General features: G+C 36.9%; 2 protein-coding genes and 1 pseudogene across 11 annotated transcripts in view; 2 read left to right on the top strand and 1 right to left on the bottom strand.

The window, feature by feature from the left end:
• LOC5565359 (probable serine/threonine-protein kinase DDB_G0268078) overlaps positions 1-20,581 on the top strand; it is a 58,736-nt gene that overhangs the window by 33,798 nt on the left and 4,357 nt on the right. The gene's annotated exons all lie outside the window — the stretch shown is intronic.
• Positions 2,280-3,224, bottom strand: LOC5565373 (cuticle protein 8). The gene is made up of 2 exons (XM_001649667.2): positions 3,160-3,224; positions 2,280-3,088 (listed from the first exon to the last, which is right to left on the bottom strand). The coding sequence occupies exons 1-2, from the start codon at positions 3,169-3,171 to the stop codon at positions 2,408-2,410; spliced, it is 693 nt and encodes a 230-aa protein (XP_001649717.1). The 5' UTR covers positions 3,172-3,224; the 3' UTR covers positions 2,280-2,407.
• On the top strand, positions 5,329-7,153 carry LOC110676636 (annotated as a pseudogene).

Raw genomic sequence — 20,581 nt, 5'->3', positions numbered from 1 at the left:
CGTTTTGTATCAAATCGAGTATAAATAACAGTGAAAATTTCAGTGGCTTAAACTAAAACTCGAATGTATTGCAAAAGTTCGAAAGACAAAACATCGAAAAGGCAGAAGGTTGAAAGATGAAAGGTTGAAATGATAAAAGGTCGAATAGTAAAGAGAAGGAACACTAGATTGAAAATTTTTTTTTCAAAGAAGGAATAGTGTTACACCAAACAATTAATTTTCGACCTTTTGTTTTTTGACCGTTTGTATTTTCGAATTTTTGCCTTTCGATTTTTTGTCCTTGGATCCTAAAATTTTTCAACATATCTATTTTAAATGAAATAGTCATCTCGCGGCGATTTTTTGGAGATTTAACCATCTGATACCCAACCCGTTTTGTGTATTTTTTAGTAGCTCCGAAATCAAAATGATTTTTATTTTTGGCTTAAACACCGTTACAGTGCGGATATTTGGAAAGCTTTTTGTAACATTCGACAAATTTGATTCCGCCGCTCGTCCCAAAGGAACATGCAACCAAATCAAAAGATCATACATGGTTTAGGTGGTCAGAATATAAACTTTTTTGCTGATGTACTGAGACCTGTACAATGTTTCATAATGTTTTAGAACAGGCCTGTCCAACGTACGATCCGTGACCTTATTTTATGCGGCCCGCTTACAGTTTCAAGACTCTTCTCGTTTTTGGCCCGTTGTCTGTTCTCCCAACTGGAAGGTGAGGCATACTAAGGCTAACTATTTTAATTTTCAGTTTGGTTTTGAGCTGATATACATATCAGCTTGGTAGTTCTTTTAAATTTTATTTAATACTTTATTATATGAATTTTTCAGTTGTAATTCTATCAGGATAACAACAACAATTTCTTTATCATGACTTAATTTTTAAACCTAATTCCTCTGAACATAGCTTAATATTCTCACAGATTCGGGGTATGAATTTAACCTAATCCTGGAAGTGATTTACATGAATCTTTGTCAGGATTATCAATATAGGCAGACATTTTGCAAAATCCTGAACAGGTTTCTCAAATAATTCTGAATACAACTTAACTTGTGCAGCATTCTCACGTAATTTACAGCATCCCATTGACTTCTGGGCAGGACACAATATTCCAAGATCTTGAACAAGGTTTCTATAGAACTCTAGGCAGGATTTTGACGAAATTCCAGGCTTATTTATAATAGTATCTGGGACAGAATAATCACCAGTTTTGTAAAAGCTTGAGCATAATTTTCTCGAATTATGAATCTAAAAAAAACTGTGTACAGATGGGACTGCTAAAATCTGAGTAGGAACTCTGAAAATCATAGAAACCATTGTTACAGAGTCCATGCAACCTTTTTTCATGAATTCCTGGGTAGATTCGTCAAAAAATTTCGAGCAAGATTATTGCATAATTTCGGAAGGCAGTTTTGCAATATCCAGCAGGATGCTTAGAAGCAATTAATTTTTTTTATACATATTAAAGAAACTTGCATGTGTGAGCTTCGTGGCCGTGCGTTTAGCGGCGTCAGTGGGTTCGATTTCCACCCCAGTCGGAGAAAACTTTTCATCAAACGAAAAAATCTTCGATGGTCCATTGGTCGTTCCGTGTGTCCGTTGTCTAATGTTAGTTATGTTCAGTCTGTGCAGCCTATAGCTGAAGAGGGTGTAAATTGTCTTTTATATTAAAGAAACTTTCATCATTTTCTCACTTTTATCAGATTTCATGCGGTGGTCTGTGCATTGCAAAATGGCTTGCGCTCAAAATTGATTCTTCGATTTGACTTGCCGTTAAATAAGGTTGGGCAGGCCTGTTTTAAAACAATCGATTTGGAGCAACTTTTTCGAAGATCCCAAGTTTCTATCTTTTATGATTATTCACGAGTTACGATTATTTTTAACAAATAAGTTTGGGTAGCCCTTGAAAAATCTTCACTAAAATAGTTATTTTGAGCACTTTTAGAATTTTTGAGAGCGCTTAGGGTACTTCTTCCCGAAAAAACTACTGTTCTATCTCTTATTGTTTCCGAGTTTATAGAGATTTTCGTAAAAATAATCCGTACGCGCTTTTTGTAGATATCTACATTTGAAAACAATCAATATAACCAAAACACCAAATTTAAGATTTGATACGGTACACCACCATTTTGAAGATACACCTAAATTAATAAATTCTCTTTGTTCACAGCCCTAGTGGAAAACTTCACGTCGGCACAGTTTGATCGGATGGTTCCTTCAATAATTCTGAGATTATTCTAAGAATTCCGAGAAGCAAGTTTTGATTGATCACCCATCTCAAACTGAATAAAAGCAACAATTCTGTGTTGTTCACAACTATAATAAAGTTTATTTATTAAACATTTTACTAGAATAATTCGTCAGGTTCAATGAGATAAGTAGGTTTTGATTCGGTCTGCTAACAGCACTTCAGTAATGACCATAGTGACCACTGGCATAATGTCCATCATGATGACTGTAGTGAGCAACTGGAGCAACATGCGAGATGGTTGCATGGGATACTGGAGCTACATGATGGGTGCTATGGGAGTGGACAATTGGAGCTTGATGGTGCGAAACGTGAGCAACAACTGGAGCAGCGTGGTGGTGAGAGTAGGAAGCATGATGCACTGGAGCCACGGCATGGGTAGCAATATGCACTGGCTGGGCAATGACCTTGTGCACGGGTTGGGCGACCTTGACGTGGGTTGGTTCACGACGGACAACAGCATTGAATCCGGAGTGATGATCGGCATGGTAGTCCACAATACGGTGGTGGCCATCGGAATCGAGAAGGCTGTATTGTCCGTGCACTTCATCTCCGTGACGGGTCTCATGCTGGCTCTTGATGTCCCCGGTGTGTTCATCATGAACGGAATAGGAGAACTCGTAGTTGGCTGGAGCATGGTGTTCGACTTCCTTCACGAGGGTGTGATGGACTGGAGCAGCGTGAATAGCGGCCACGTGATGAACTGGAGCAGCATGAACGGCAGCGACATGATGAACTGGAGCAGCATGATGATGCTGGATTGTTTGATGAGATGATGCATAGCCATGGGGGGCAATGACTCCAGCATTGGCTGCAGCAAGAAGGGTCGCGATAAGCACAAACTGTTGAAAAGGTTAAGAAAATTAGTTTAAAATTAGTGATTTTAAATCGGAAACGTTATGCTTGAAATTACTTTGAATGCCATTTTCTGTTTCCTTGTATGATAGCTGTTGCTCTCGAGAAATGGGAATGATTTCCAGACACCCCGAATTCGGTTTATATAGTAAACTGTGATTCCAAAAATCTCGATCGATTCTGTAGACCAAGAGGGGTGTGATCAACTTTCTCTACATCCCAAAATTTAAGCTGCTCGTCAACCGAGGAAGTACATGTAGCCTTGATTTTGTTGTGATAATGCACTCCAACGAATAGTGTAGTCTCAGCTATTAACTGGGTTCCCTTGGTTGTACATGATTGCACAAAAAAAGATGCTAGATATGCTTTAAAGTGGTTAGTTTATAGATCGAATTCACAGGATTTCCTTGAGCTGAAATTCACAAAATTTTGCAGTCCACTTTTTGCTATATCCGAATGGTATGCGCCGTGCCTCCGTTAATTTATATTGCAAGTGGTGGAGCAATAATTTTGAACCGGTTAACTGCGTATTACACACGGGTGGCTTGCGTGTTTTTTTTAATCTGCATGCGGTGTCGAAAAACTGCAGCACTGCGTTTTCTCATCCATAATTTATTCATTTTGATATTTTAGAATTTTGTCCATGCAAAATCTTTAACAAGCTTTCTGAATCAAAATATTGCATCTACTCATAAGCACAATTGTATTTTTACCATATTTGAAAGTTTAATTACCTACAACATTTTTTGGGCGTTCTTTTTAATTGTTCAGTTTTGATTCACATTTCGAACCAACTTTTCCAAACATTCAATGTAGAGTGAAGATTAAGTTTAGTTGGTGGTCAATTTAACCAAAGCAGATGATTTGTTTGCATAATTCATCGTATGAGAGTTTTAGTCAATTAAGTTTTTTATTAGGCGAGAAGCTTTCCAAAATGACATGATGACATATTTATTGAAAGTTTGTTCTGCGATAGTTGCAAAGTTCTACCGCAGGTTTACAAATTATTCTATTCATTGAATTTAATTGAAATTGTATGCAGAGGTGTCAATATAGGAACTTTTAGGGGACAAAATTTGCTAGTCTAATTTTTTAAGCAAAATGTTATCTCTTGTGCTGAATTCCTGATATTTACAAGGGAAATTCATTTGTAAATACATTATAATTGATTACTATACACGAAAATGATTCGAAAGATTTTTAACTTAAATCAGACAAGATGACATCAATTTGAGACAATTATTTGGCTGTTTAAAGTTTTTTTTTTTAATTTATGATCATGCTTTACACTGGCATGTGAGAATATACGTTGACTTTATTTTTTATATGTAGGGGGAGATCTCCCAGTACCGGACAGCACCCAATACCGGACAAAGTCGAAAAATTGAGAAATCATGGTCCAATCAAGATGGTGTATTAGTAGAAAAGAAATCTATTATGAAGATTAATGTTTACGTAGAACAACACATCCTTAAAATATGCATGCCTTTTAAAATAAGTAGAAAAGTTTGAAAATCTTAAAAAAATTGCCGTATCGCCTTAATTTTGAGCCTATTTAGTAATTATTTTGAATATGAAAATATACTTTGGATCGCGCAAGCATGTTCGAACATTATCCTAATTTGATAGTATGAATGTATTTGTACCATAATTGAACTAATTATGGATAAATTTCAATTTTGGTTAAGCACCTCCTGTCCCTTAGTTTCGGACAGCTTGATTTGTTATATGATATCTCTGTAATTATTGCACCAGTGTCTCAGAATACATTCATTTTTCATGGATGCCGTCGATCATGGTATCAAACATGCAATAAAATTAAGAAGAATGAACATTCAGAACAACATCGTAAAATATGCTATTTTTTATCATATATGAAAGAGGTTTTAAATGTACATATTGCAAACTAAGAAATACTCAAAGTGTTCTTGTAAATGTTGCAAATGCATTGAATTGGCAATTATTCCTATAGTAAACATGAATGTGTTTACTATTCAATGATGTTTCAATTTACAGAATTCGAGGCATTTCCAAATCATGTCCGGTATTGGGTGCCACCTTTCAAGATCGATCAATCTGGTACAAAAATACATCATCAAAATACAATGTCAAAATTAATATGAATATTTTCAAATATATTTTTGTACACTATAAAAATGATAATATTTATCATAAATGGGTAACACGAGCACATAAAATCAATATTTTTCGAATTATGAATTTAGTGGCTTAAGTGTCCGGTACTGGGGGATCTCCCACTATTTCCTATACCACATAGAATAGTTAATCTTTTCTCTGCAGAATTATCCTTAAAGTGCGACTTTCAAAAAGCTAAAAGGTTGCAAATCTTCTTTCATGTTCTTAGTATAAAACGCATCTTAATGCCTAACTTCAGACGATTTGGTCGTCAATGGCCTGGCCTAACTTACTATGTTCACGAAAAAATAACTCCGGACTGATGAACATTTTTTCAAGTTCCAATGGTCCACAAAAAGGTGAGGCATCAAATTGGAACTAAAGCAAAGGGAAACCATCATAAATTGCCAACATGACAGCATTTTGAACTTTTTTTTTGAAGACACCTCCCAGATAGAGATGAATGACAAATCAACGGATGAGAAAACGCAGAGGACGTTTTCCGATACCGCTTGCAGATAATAAATCCACACAAGCCACCCGTGTGTAAAACGCATTTAACCGGTTCAAAATTATTGCTCCACCACTTGCAATATAAATTAACGGAGGCACGGCACATACCATTCGGATATAGCAAAAAGTGGACTGCAAAATTTTGTGAATTTCAGCTCAAGGAAATCCGATGAATTTGATCTAAAAACCATCAACTTTAAAACATATCTAGCATCTTTTTTTAAGCAACCAAGTACAACCAAGGAAACCCAATTAGTAGCTGATGCTTTACTATTCGTTGGAGTGCACTATCACAACATAACCAAGGCTACATGTACTTCCTCGGTTGACGAGTGGCTTAAATTTTGGGATGTAGAGAAAGTTGATCACACCCCTCTCGGTCTACAGAATCGATCGAGATTTTTGGAAACACAGATTACTATAAAAACCGAAGTCGAGTCGTCTGGCAATCATTCTCATTTCTAGAGAGCAACAACTATTTTACAAAGAAACAGAAAATGGCATTCAAAGTAATTTCAACCATAACATTTATAATTTCAAATCACTCATTGAAAATTAATTCTTTTCTAACCCTATCAACAGTTTGTGCTTTTTGCGACCCTTCTTGCTGCAGCCAATGCTGGACTCATTGCCCCTCATGGCTATGCATCATCTCATCAAACAATCCAGCATCATCATGCTGCTCCAGTTCATCATGTAGCTGCTGTCCATGCCGCTCCAGTTCACCACGTGGCCGCCATTCATGCTGCTCCAGTCCATCACACCCTCGTGAAGGAAGTCGAGCACCACGCTCCAGCCAACTACGAGTTCGCCTATTCCGTTCATGATGAACATACCGGAGACATCAAGAGCCAGCACGAGACCCGTCACGGAGATGAAGTTCACGGATAATACAGCCTTCTCGATTCCGATGGCCACCACCGTATTGTGGACTACCATGCCGATCATCACTCCGGATTCAATGCTGTTGTCCGTCGTGAACCAACTCACGTCAAGGTCGCCCAACCCGTGCACAAGGTCATTGCTCAGCCAGTGCATATTGCTACCCATGCCGTGGCTCCGGTGCATCATGCTTCCTACTCTCACCACCACGCTGCTCCGGTTGTGGCTCACGTTTCGCACCATCAAGCTCCAATTGTCTCCCACAGCACCCATCACGTAGCTCCAGTGTCCCATGCAACCATCTCGCATGTTGCTCCAGTTGCTCACTACAGTCATCATGATGGACATTATGCCAGTGGTCACTATGGTCATTACTGAAGTGTTCAGCCCAAATCAAAACTTATCTCATCGAACCTGACGAATTATTCTAGCAAAATGTATTATTAAATAAACTTTATAATTGTTGTGAACAACATAGATTTGTTGTTACTTTCACTTTGACATGAGTTTGGAATCTATAATCAATTGAGATTTTATTCTAGGAAATCTTGGAATAATCCCAGACGGAATTATTGAAGGGATCACCTAAACAAAGGGAGCCTCGTTATACACAGCCCTAGTGGATTCGGTCAAACAGCAACAAAGAGAAGATTATTATTAAGGCTGTGTACAATGACGTATGATTTGTTCAGGCCAGAGGTTTCAAGAATTTTCACTCGCGGGATACTTTTCAAAGTTAATCCGTTAAGCGGTGCACCTGCCCATTATCGCAGCTCTGTTTGGAATACTGAGTTTTCGACACGCATTGATCGATCCTATAATTTCAACTGTGATCTATAATTTTATTCGAAAATAATTGATTCTGCTATGGGAATATATACGACGTTCTATAATTTTGAAAGTTGCTCCTTGTGGGCATAAACTTTGACGATGTATCTACAACATCCTACATTATGGAAGCTTTTGAAGAAGCATGTCCTCTGCGGTCTGTAAAGACTACAAGAGGGACCCCATGGTGGAATTCTGATCTGACTAGACTCAGGAAACAATGTAGAAGGAGTTGGAACAGACGCCGTTCAGCTGGATCAGAGTCGTTCAAGTCAGCTCGCAAGGCTTACAAGAAGGCTCTTCGTTCTGCTGAACGATCCGGCTGGAAAAACCTTTGTACAAATGTTTCCAGTTTGAGTGAAGTCAGTCGGTTGAACAAAATTCTTGCAAAATCTAAGGATTTCCAAGTGAACGAAATTCGCTTACCTAATGGTGACTTTACTTCTTCCGATGAAGAAGTTTTAGAATGTTTATTCAATACACACTTCCCCGGATGTGTGGACATAGCATCTACGGATGAACCAAATGTCTTTTCATGTAGTTACGAGTCTCTGGCCTCGGCTCGCAGTATCGTAACTACTGAATCGATTCAATGGGCACTTAATAGTTTTGCTCCTTTCAAATCTCCAGGAGCGGATGGGATTTATCCTGTTTCTGCTCCAAAAGGGATTTGAGTCTATCAAACATGTTTTGAAAAAGCTACTTGTAAGCAGTTTTGCTACCGGGTACATTCCCAAATCCTGGCGTGATATTACTGTAAAGTTTATCCCAAAAGGAGGACGTGCGTCGTATGAGGAAGCGAAGAGTTTTAGACCAATCAGTCTGACCTCTTTTCTTCTGAAATGTCTGGAACGCATTATCGATCATCACATCCGTGATGTCTATTTGGCAAACATGCCTCTTCATGTCAATCAACATGCTTACCAATCTGGAAAGTCCACTGTGACTCTTTTACACAAAGTTGTATACGATATCGAGAAAGCATTCGCTCAGAAGCAATCGTGCTTGGGTGTTTTCTTGGATATTGAGGGTGCCTTTGATAACGTGTCTTTCGATGCCATATTGGAAGCCGCACGAAACCATGGGCTACCTACAATGATTACCAATTGGATTCATCAAATGCTCAAAAACCGACATCTCTTCTCGACATTGCGTCAAGCAGCGATTCGAAAATTGAGTGTTTGCGGATGCCCCCAAGGGGGAGTCTTGTCACCACTTTTGTGGAATCTCGTAGCAGATACGCTATTGAGGCAACTCAATAATTGCGGTTTTCCAACATTTGGATTTGCCGACGACTATCTAACTCTGATAGTTGGTATGTGCATAAGCACCCTATTCGACCTGATGCAAAGTGCTCTTCAGGTAGTCGAGAGTTGGTGTCGCCAATATGGCCTTTCGGTAAACCCGAATAAAACATCTATTGTTCTTTTTACGGAAAGACGAAAACCGCGATGGAATTCGACCTTTACGTCTTTTTGGCACTGAGATTAATGTGACTGATCAAGTAAAGTATGTCGGAGTCATTCTAGATTCCAAACTTTTATGGACAGCTCACATTGATTTCAGAGTCAAAAAAGCTTGTATGGCCTTCGGTCAATGCCGGCGAACCTTTGGTAAAACTTGGGGCCTCAAACCCAAATATATCAAATGGATTTACACAACAGTTGTTCGACCAATATTAGCATATGGATGTCTTGTGTGGTGGCAAAAGGGCGAAGTGAGAACAATCCAATCAAAATTGGGCCATCTCCAAAGGATGTGCTTGATGGCGATGTCTGGTGCGTTCTCTACAACTCCCACAGCAGCGCTCGAGGCCCTTTTCGACGTTGCGCCACTACACATATATCTTAAACAAGAAGCACTTTCTTGCTCTTACCGTTTATGGGTACTGGATCTACTGGAGAAAAATCCAGTGAATCGTAGATCTACACACACTTCGTTGTTTCCACTTTTGGTGAATTGGGACAAAATTGTCCTTGCTCCAAGTGATCTCACAATTGCTTGTAACTTTCCTTACAGGACATTTACCACACAATTCCCTTCACGGGAAGAGTGGACGTCTGGCTATTTGGAAAGAAGTATATCAAACAATATAGTATGTTACACTGATGGCTCCCTTCTTGAAGGTAGAGCTGGTGCAGGAGTATATTCTCGTGAGCTAAGGCTGAATCAGTTTTACTCACTTGGTAGAAACTGCACCGTTTTTCAGGCGGAAATATTTGCTCTTATGTGTGGAGTGCAATCAGCACTTCAACAGCGCGTAATGGGTAAAGTCATATACTTCTGTTCAGATAGTCAGGCTGCTATAAAAGCTCTCGCTTCGGCCAACTCAAGATCGAAGCTTGTTATCGCATGTCGAACTCAAATTGAGGAACTGAATTCAGTCAACTCTGTAAACCTTGTATGGGTACCTGGCCATTCTTCCATCGCTGGAAATGAATTGGCTGATGAGCTAGCTCGCGATGGAGCATCGCATGACTTCATTGGCCCTGAGCCGGCTATTCCAATTTCGAAGTGCTGGGTGAAGCTTCAGATAAACTCTTGGGCGGCAACTCAGCACAAGCAATATTGGAATAGTTTGGAGTCGTGTCGTCAAACAAAATTGTATATTACTGAGCCATCTCCAAAGGTGGCGAAGTATTTAACAAATCTGTCAAAGCAGAATTGCAGTCTCTTGGTCAGAGCGTTGACAGGCCACTGCCGACTCAACTATCACATGGCAAATATTCAGCGTGCTGACTCATTTGTGTGTGATAGTTGTGACTCCGATTATGGAACTTCGTATCACCTGATATGTAACTGTCCAGTTTTTGCGCAAATGCGATTCCAATTACTTGGTAAACACTTATTAAGTGAAACTGAATACAGAAGCCTGAATCTTCAGGACATTCTGTTATTCTTAACCCGCTGTGGTAATGAGCTATAGGCTCTCTTTACGCTCATGCGTTTTGCAGGGCCCTTTTTAGGGCGCTGTTCGAACCCATTGTGGTATGGAGCTACATGCTCTCATTTCGCTTATGCGATCTTCCCTCTTCAAGGGACCCCACTCCTATTTCCTCCCATCTTTCCCTTCCCTTTCCTCTCCCATCGGGTAGATGATGAAATAGGCTCAAATATGGCGATGGCACAAATCTCCCAACTGGTGGGGAACGTGCCTTTGGAGCCGGCCTTCTGATACCTGATACCTGAAGGCTGTGTACAATGACGTATGATTTGTTCAGGCCAGAGGTTTCAAGAATTTTCACTCGCGGGATACTTTTCAAAGTTAATCCGTTAAGCGGTGCACCTGCCCATTATCGCAGCTCTGTTTGGAATACTGAGTTTTCGACACGCATTGATCGATCCTATAATTTCAACTGTGATCTATAATTTTATTCGAAAATAATTGATTCTGCTATGGGAATATATACGACGTTCTATAATTTTGAAAGTTGCTCCTTGTGGGCATAAACTTTGACGATGTATCATGCAGATGGACCTTGATTTGACTCTTCGAAAAATATTTCGATATTGGATGGTTGAAAACGGTAAAATTTATGTATTTTAAAAATTTGGTGCATTCAGTTTTAGCTCTGATCGAGATGTTCAAAAGTTGACTTGAATTCTCATCAAACATTTTGCGTGTTGTGCTTATTAGAAAGGAGGACAACGTTTCGAATAGTATTTTACACAGAAAAAAAAAACATTTGTTTATTGTTGACATAATTACAAAGACAGCATCCAAGCGATTGATGGACAAAGGTTTACATCAGTTGATAGATTGATTTACTTAAAAGTGAAGTGAAACTCAATGTTGCTTAAACCTTAAATTCTTAACTTTATGTTGTTTAAACCATTCACATTTTAGATCAAATATCAATTAATTTAATACAAAAATCAATCGGTGAATGGTTATTTAGCTCTCGGTGTTTATGACTTTGATTAGTACGATTTTATGACAAAATGTATCGTATATTTCCAGACCAACAATCGAGATATTTGAAAACATCTCTAGATATTTTTAAACGTGTCGGGGAGCAGCTGCCAAAGCTTCACGAAGCACTAAGTGCTCCGGGGAGCACGATCTGAAAGCCACAGGTTTCCCGGAACATCTCCAATTGTTTCATAAGGGATTTTTGAGTTATTTTTCTCAAAGGAAATCTACCGGGACTCCACAAAGAATTTCTCCTATGTATCTTCATAATTTTTCAAAAATCTTTTCAATAATATAGAGGCGGTAAATTCGTTTTTCATTTAAGAATTTAAGATTTTCAATGGTGTCACAACCAACTAGTTACAGTGATTATTCATTCATTTGCATATGAGATTGAGCCGTCGAAGGCTTAGTTTTGAAACCAAAAAAAGAAAATAAAACACAATATCCCACAATATGGATTTTTTCGGTGGTCATTTCTCGGTTGCTTCGGTGATCAACTCACATGTCTCAAAAACTAATTATACTGAGCCGTGACTAGTTTGAATACAAAAATCTCAATTGTTCCACAATACATAGACGTCATTTCCGAAGTAACAATTTTATTTTTTTCACTTATCACAAGTGTGTTACTTTTATCAAATCGGTCAGTCACAGAACTCGACCATCTTCGATTTGCAGTAAATTTTGCACATGTTTTTGGTCTGAGTTTTTCATAGAAAACTCAATCATTCTGACTCGAGAATAACTTATGAAAATGGCTTATACATTTTGGCATGTAACATATTTCAAAATTTCTAACACTGAAACTGTTGATTTTAGAGAAAAATGTTCTATGAAGAAGTTGTAGTGAACCGTTTGTCCTACAAGAAAAAAATGTACACTGAAAGTTTTTTTTTTATGTTTTTTCATGAAAAATTCAAAAATAAAACTCGAGTTTTAAATTATTTAAAAACCCTATTTTTAATATTTTTTAAATTTTCACCATAGAATCTTGATAGTATACAGATGTTTGGGACAAAGTTTCATGATGGAGAAATTATAAATAAAAAAGTTTTTCTGATAACAACTTTTGGTCGATTCTTAAGGTGAAGATGAATCGAAGCCAAAGTTCAAATTTTCAAGAGCACGGATTTGGAGAACCAAACATCCGTTTGAGCTGAAAATCTAATCGATTGGTCACCACCAGCTAGTGACCAATCGATTAAGTTTTCATCTTGAATGGATGTTTGGTTCTCCAGATCCGTGCTCTTGAAAATTTGAAGTTTGGCTTCGATTTATCTTCACCTTAAAGTTTTGGTTTTTGGTCAAATAATTAGGTTTGGATGATACAATTAGAATCTTGAAATGATTCTGAACCAATAAGAATCTTGAAATGATTCTGAATTTCTCTAGAAGCAGCCATTTTCTAATTATATCGAGTTAAATGCAAAAAAAAATGATTTAAATATGTATTAAAATAGGCCCTTTTTTTAAATTATATCGAGTTAAATGCAAAAAAAAATGATTTAAATATTAAAATAGGTCATTTTTTTTTAGTTACTCGCGATTACAACTAAAACGGAAAATAAGACTCGCGAATAACTTATGAAAATGGCCTATACATTTTGGCATGCAACATGTTTCAAAAATTCTAACTCTGAAACTGTTAATTTTAGAGAAAAATTTTCTATGAAGAAGTTGTAGTGAACCGTTTGGCCTACAAGAAAAAAATATACGCTGAAAAAATTTTTTATGTTTTTTCATGAAAAATTCAAAAATAAAACTTGAGTTTCAAATAACTTAAGAATACCATTTTTAATATTTTTTAAATTTTCACCATAGAATTTTTCTCTAAAATCAACAGTTTCGAAGTTAGAATTTTTCAAATAAGATGCATGCAAAGATTTATAGGCCATTTTCAAAAGTTATTCTTGAGTCAAAATGATAATTTTTTCTATGGAAATCACTAATTCTATCATACCAAAAACATGTGCAAAATTTAATCCAAATCGAAGACCATCGAGCACGATTTTTATTTTTTTCCGATTCATTCTGGATGAAATTCGTCCCACACAACAAGAGGTAGTTGAGACTTTACCTCAAAACCGTTTCTTAATTCATTAATTCCGTAGCGTATGAATACATCTACCCTTGGAGTGTAGTACAAATCATAAATAAGAGCTATTACGTAGTCTTCTTGAGCTCAACTAGCGGTATTGAATCTTTTGCGACATCCTAAAACACGGAATAGACGCAGTATTAAGAGCTTATGGTCAAACAAACATCATCCAATGAATTGATTATGAAACATATTTTTTTCATATCGTTGAAACCACTATGATGTCTGCTGACTCATTGTATGTAATAATTTAATATGATCATTCTTTTGCGTGGCACTAAAGTTACCAACAATTACGTGAAATTGCAGGGCCCAGACAGCCGTAGCGGTAAACGCGAAGCTATTCAGCATGACCATGCTGAACGTCGTGGGTTCGAATCCCCCTGGTCGAGGATCTTTTCGTAAAGGAAATTTTCTCGACTCCCAGGGCATACAGTATCATCGTACCTGGCATACGATATACACATGTAAAAATGGTCAATCGGCAAAGAAAGCTCTCTGTTAATAACTGTGGAAGTGCTCATAAGAACACTTATCTGAGAAGTAGGCTTTGTCCCAGTTGGGACGAAACGCCAGGATGAAGAAGACGTGAAGTTTATGCGGAAGAAAATTTACTGGTGAAATTCCACAAAATTTTTCGATAAACAACGACGCGCTACAATTATGACATCATAATTTCATTACCAATATATTATTCCATTCCATTTTCAGAATGATTTCATGCTCATGTCAATCGAAAATTCAACTATCCCACACATATTGTAGTTACGGTTTTGGATGACAATAAAATTTTCACAAGCTGTCAAAAAACTTCTTCTTCTAGAACCTGTGTAGGTTTTTATTATTGGTTGCCTGGATTCGGAGATATTCTGAAATTTCTTGGGGACCCACGCGTAGCCATAACCCACTTCAATATCGTAGGCTACATATTTTAAGTTTTGCACCCTATCGGACGCGACGATTTGTAATCGCCTGTGAAACCGTCGCCAAAATCGTCGCCAGCCAAGCAACCGCTATGAGTTTGACGTTTCACCAGTCTTACCAACACAATGGCAAATCACCTCCTTTGATTTATTTTCTAGCATTTGACGTTTCACCAGTCTTGCCAACACAAAGGCAAAGCACCTCCTTTGATTGGTTTGCTGGCGAGGATTTTTTCAGTCTGTTCGAAAGTTGGCGGCGCGTTTTGTTGTGAATGAAACAGACAATAATTTTTCTCGTTTTCGGTTATTCACTGTTCGAAGTAATACTTGGATGGGAGTATGTTGCGAAACAATGAAGTGCTTTGGTGGAACTGTTTTTGAGATATGAGCATTTATGTTTGTGGTACCACTCCAGCCTTAACAGGATCTTAACAATTTCAAATAATATCATTATTTAATTTTCAGATTTTTGGAGTCAACTCAACCGATTTGTATTATATTTTAGAGAAGCTCATTATTATTTAACATTGTATTGCCCATACCTTATTTTGTTGGTAAATTGATTAGAAACAAAATGGTGACTGATGAAATTTTACTTTACAGTGGTCACCCACTAATATGGGTCATTTGCATTTACATTGCATGTGGAATGGAGTGACTAATAATCGTGATTGGGTGGCTCATAATAGTGTGACCACTGTATGACCTAGCACAAATTTTGCGCTATAAAGTCGCTCAGATATAACGCGACTTGTGCAAAACTGATTAGAGGAGCTTCCAGAAATGTAATACCATCAACATACAGGTAGCTCAAAAAACGCTCGAAATTCAAAATCTGCTCTTAATAAGTGCAAGAAAAAAATGTGTGAATATAAGATGTTCATCTGCACTAGTCTTGAAATGACAATATAGTGAAGTCGTGCCCATATTTTCTGGGACACCCTATCTGGCAAATATCTTTGTCTGTTACAAAGATAATTGCAATATTCTTTCCTAACTTCTGTTTTCGTGATTTACGCAAATTAAATTCAAATTAATGTGTTGTGAAATCTTATTATTTGAATGTCGAGATGTCTAACAGGGTATGGTCAGGAATAACTAGAAGATTATTGCAGAAATGCTCAAAATAAGCATTTCTGAGCATTTTATTGAGAAAGAAGAAAGCATTCAAGACACAGAAGGACTTAAAGCTAAATTTTGCACTATGGCCCTCCAAAAATTTAGAAAGAATGGTCCTCCGGAAACCTAGAAGGTTGGTGTCAGGTCCTGCAAGCCAGCCGTAACAAGTCAAGCAACGAATAATCAATGAAAAAATACGAACTAGGACAATCGATGAAGACCACAGCGTCGAAAAGGCAGTGACCAGGCATTGCAAAATTCGCTCTCATTTGTGTATGAAGCACGATCAAAGCAAGCAAAGAAAAACAACCCATCTGTTGCGGTTCATGATCGTCAATGTATCGCAAGTTGTAACAAGTCTGATAAATGGAAGCAGCGAACGAGGGCCCCAAAGAGAGAACGATGATAAAATCTATTTTTCTTGCTTGTTTACCATTGGGGGTAGGTGTTTTTCTTTACTGACACGATAAACAATCCACGAACTTCCAATAGCAATAGTGTCCCCCAGGTTTGCAGCTTGTTTTGGGGGGTTTGGTATCCTCCCAATAGGATCAAAGTTGTAGCGGTATACGATAAACAGTCTTTCATAATGTGCAGCATATTATGATGGTTACAGAGAGCGATACGTGAGAGATTCTCTCAATTTTCTCAGGATTCAATCCCTGGCAGTGACACTAGCGATTGGACGCTCGGTACGTGGAACTTTAAAACTCTCAACTTCATCGGGAGCACACGCATACTCGCCGATGTGCGGAAGGACCGTGGATTCGGCATCGTAACGTTACAAGAAGTGTGTTGGGAGGGATTAACGGTGCGAACGTTCAGAGGTTACCATACCATCTACCAGAACTGCGGTAACACACACACGAGCTACGAACAGCTTTTATAGGGATTGGTGATATGCAGAAGCGCGTGATAGGATAGTGACTGATCAACAAGAGAATATACAAACTGAGGGTCAAAGGCCGGTTCTTCAACTTTAGCATAATAAAACAAACAAGCTTTTTATGCGTAACTCAAACGCGAGTGTGAGAGCTGCTTAAGCAATGGTATCAAAATCATCAAAAGAGCCGAATATTTGAAAGGGTGGTAGACCGGTACACTCGCAGAGGAGTGATTCCAAGCAACAGCACCAACATTTGGTAAATTTTTTAATTCATTTTTTTCTATTGAGCTGAAACTTTGCACAGTTTTTCAGTTCCATCTAAATCCTCATTTTCCGATATCAAATCTTCAAGTTGAGTCACGATTAACTTTTCAAAAGGGTGTATGTGAAAATGGTTCAAAAATATTCAAAAAGCTGCACAGTAAAAACGGTTCGTTCGATTGTTAGACAACTAAAGAAACAAAGTTAGACAACTAAATAAAGATTCCAAAAAAAATACACACAGTAAAAATAAAATATTTTTTGCATTAAAAAACATAATTTTTGACACAAAAATATCTCAAAACCCTATCGGAATACCAACGTAATTTTTTGAGAGAAAACGGTCCATTATATTAGCTATCTACCATAAAAATTTGGTGATGGTAAACCAATAAACAAAAAAGTTATGACATTTCAAACATGTCACAATTTTCACATTTAGTAGAAAAAAAATCGGTGTAAATTATTACGGGAACCGCAGTTTGTTGCTGATTTTATTGTTAAGGGCCTTGCGTGAATTAAACAAGTCGTTTTCATGTATTCATTAGTATTATGTATATTATATGTATAAATATTATGTATATGTATAAATATTATATGTATATGTATATATGTATAAATTAAAATGAATTAACAGATTACACGAAAATAAAAATTTTTTTTACCAGGATATTTTTTTTAGAGTTTGATCGATGAGTGTCTAAATGTTATATATAAACTTTAAAAGTTTTGGATTTGGGTATGCGTTATGAGATCATGAAAACATTTTATTAATACTTATTTATTTATTTATTGTTATTCAATTTTTTTACAATATCGAACACTTTTGCATCATTATCAGTACAGTTCGAGTATAGTTTTGCTTTAATTTTATTTTCTGACAATGGAATGAAACAGTGAAATTTTTGGGTTCCTTGGATCGTTTTCGCGTTACTATATTGCTCGCTGAGCTCTAATGCCGTTAATTCGTACTCTTCAGTAGTAGTAAAACAAAATGATAATTTTGTTAAATCTTCTTCTTTTCTGCGATTCGCCCAATCAAATAGTTCTTTTGCAGTTTTAATTGGATGCTCACGTTCTTTGGCTAAACTTGCTCTTGTGGCCATGCGCTTTATGGTTCCTCCAATAGCATCCCAAGGACCTTTGCCATGTTACGTAGCAAAGAAATGCCATTCTGCATCAATTCCGTACTTTGATTTAAATTGACATAGGCTCGAAAAATTCTTACGGTTTTTGTACTGCGATGCTGCTCCATCAGACATGAAATATATCTTTCTGATTTCTTTATCCTTATCAACGCGTAAAAAGTTAATCATTTTGGCAATGAACAAATTTACAGATACTGAGTCGTTTCTTAAATCTTTGGAAATTACAATAAAACTAAAATGTTCAATTTGCGTACTTCCATTGAAATAAATAACGAATGGATGAATTGTAGCTTGTTGTACGTTCCAGTGATGGGACTGCACTTCATCTTGCAATACAAAGCTATAGTTTTCAGAAAAATCACAAATGACTAAAAATTCACCATCTTGTAATGTATTTTTCGTATTTTTTAAAAAAGCGGGATTGCTCTGTTTTAATAAAGTCGTGAGGAATTAAACTTTCTAATTTCAAGCAAAAAAATGACACAAACTCATCTACAGGTTTTACAATAGTTTCTAGGTCACACCTATCCGTGGTCACCCATTGCTCAAATGATAACTGATCAATATAATTTTCTTCAAACTCAGCGAATAAAGTATTTTCCAATGATGAAGAATCTGGACAATCCGAACAAGATCGTAGATAGCAATTTGATGTTGTATTTTCACACAAAAGACTACCAGTTAACATTTTAATATCCTTTGATAAATTGATTCTTTTCAAACTATGTAAGATTAGGTTAATATTTTCGTGTGTTGTGCATACACAAACATTATGTGTTCCTGAATTGGATAGAAGCTTGCATTGCCTTGGACGAAGGCTTGCAAATGAGGAAAAACCTACCTTAATATTTTCGTTAATTTCCTTGAAGCGTGTATACGCTTCTTTCAAAGTAGTCATCATTAATCGTTTTTGGATTGCTTGACGCTTTCCATCTTTTTTTACAGATACATAATCTTTTTGGCCAGGCATAGCTCTACTTACTTCATCGTCTTCAAAATATTGAATTATTTTTTCTTTTGTCTCATCTGTTAATGAAGTACTCGACCTAGCATTTTTGGTTGCAAGACAGTTATTTTTGAATTGTTTTGCTGTATTTCTATTGGTTTTGAACTCATCAATGGCGTCTTGAATAGACCACGAGCTTGACAGCATCGACAAAATCAATAATTTTTCTTTCCTTGTCGTGGCTAGATTCGAGAACCTTTCTTTCATATTCATAATTACCTCATCGTAGTCTGTATTTTCCACATCCTCAGGTCCTAATTTGAAGAGGTTTCTTCGTACAGCTTCGTTGATTTCACGGTATTTTTTCTCGGGATAATTGACGTAACCCATCTTCGTCCATTTAATCGGAGTCACTTTTATTCCAGCTATCCCTTCGTTGAAGCGTTCGATGTTGACCTTCTGGATGCACTCATCTTCTGATTGATGTGTTGAAACAGATGTCGCTGATGGTACCGTGGCAAGACTATCTGCACTTGGTACTTCTGGTAACTCCTCAGTTGTTGTTGTTTTCGAACTTCCTGCAACCTGATCCACCGATGATGTACAGATTGCCCGTTTGTCAACGTTTAAACGGCAGGACGTACAAATGCGTAAATTTGTATTCAATGTAGACATTGGAGCATAACCAGCCGCTTTCAGTTTATCTATGGTGCTTTCGGTGAGATTTCGTAGCTCTTTCGAACACTTTTTTTCTGCAAACGGCCTGCTACAGTTGAGAAAGCGACTACTCATGTTGCTCGTTAGATTTTAATAAACAAAATCACTTTTAAGTTTTTACTGACTAGTTTGGTGGCGTTTGCTTGACTGAAGAAAAATTTTACAATTATATCTTTTATAACCATAGTGGTAGTATATTTTTAGCTTTTTCGTGAGTATGTTCATGGTATGTATCTATCATGTTTTTGATGTTGTTGAAGTTACTCGCTTTCTCCCAAATATGATTAACAAAGTCTATTCTCTACCAAGGCGGGTCTATACCCAGGTTTAATCAGATTTTAACTTTGTGGAGAAAACCAGCGCCGAGAAAACCGACCTGCTTTACGTATACTAGATCACCTGGGTATAGACCCGCCTTGTTCTCTACGAGGTAAACTTTTTGCAGGTAAACTAGTCGTATACCTGTACCTTTTTTGTAGCTTTTGTCTTCAATATTAGATTTCTTATAGGTTTCTTTTATCAAATGGTTTCAACACTATTGAGAGAATTTTTCTTCAGTTACGTACAATAAAAAATATGACACTATCAAGACTTTAGAACACAACACTGGATCGCGTCTAACTTTCTAATAGATGCTATAATAGTTATAAATAATTAAATAAAATATCATGAAAACAACTTGTTAACCTCATGTGGTACCCTTAACAAAAAATTCAGCAACAAACTGCGGTCCTAAAAAAAATTAACAATGAAAAAAAAAATTTCACTAATTGTCAAATTTGTGAAATATTTGAAATGTCATAACTTTTTTGTTTATTGGCTTACCATCACCAAATTTTTATGGTAGATAGCTAATATAATAGACCGTTTTCCCTCAAAAAATTACGTTGGTATTCCGATAGGGTTTTGAGATATTTGAGTTTTTGTGACAAAAATGATGTTTTTTAATGCAAAAAAATTTTTTTTTACTGTGTGTATTTTTTTTGGAATCTTTATTTAGTTGTCTAACTTTGTTTCTTTAGTTGCCTAACAATCGAACGAACCGTTTTTGCTGTGCAGCTTTTTGAATATTTTTGAACCATTTTCACATACACCCTTTTGAAAAGT

Source organism: Aedes aegypti, chromosome 2 (assembly GCF_002204515.2).
Source record: "Aedes aegypti strain LVP_AGWG chromosome 2, AaegL5.0 Primary Assembly, whole genome shotgun sequence".
Lineage (NCBI taxonomy): Eukaryota > Metazoa > Arthropoda > Insecta > Diptera > Culicidae > Aedes > Aedes aegypti.
The sequence above is the reverse complement of the archived record's forward strand: the minus strand, read 5'-3'. Positions and strand labels throughout refer to the sequence as shown.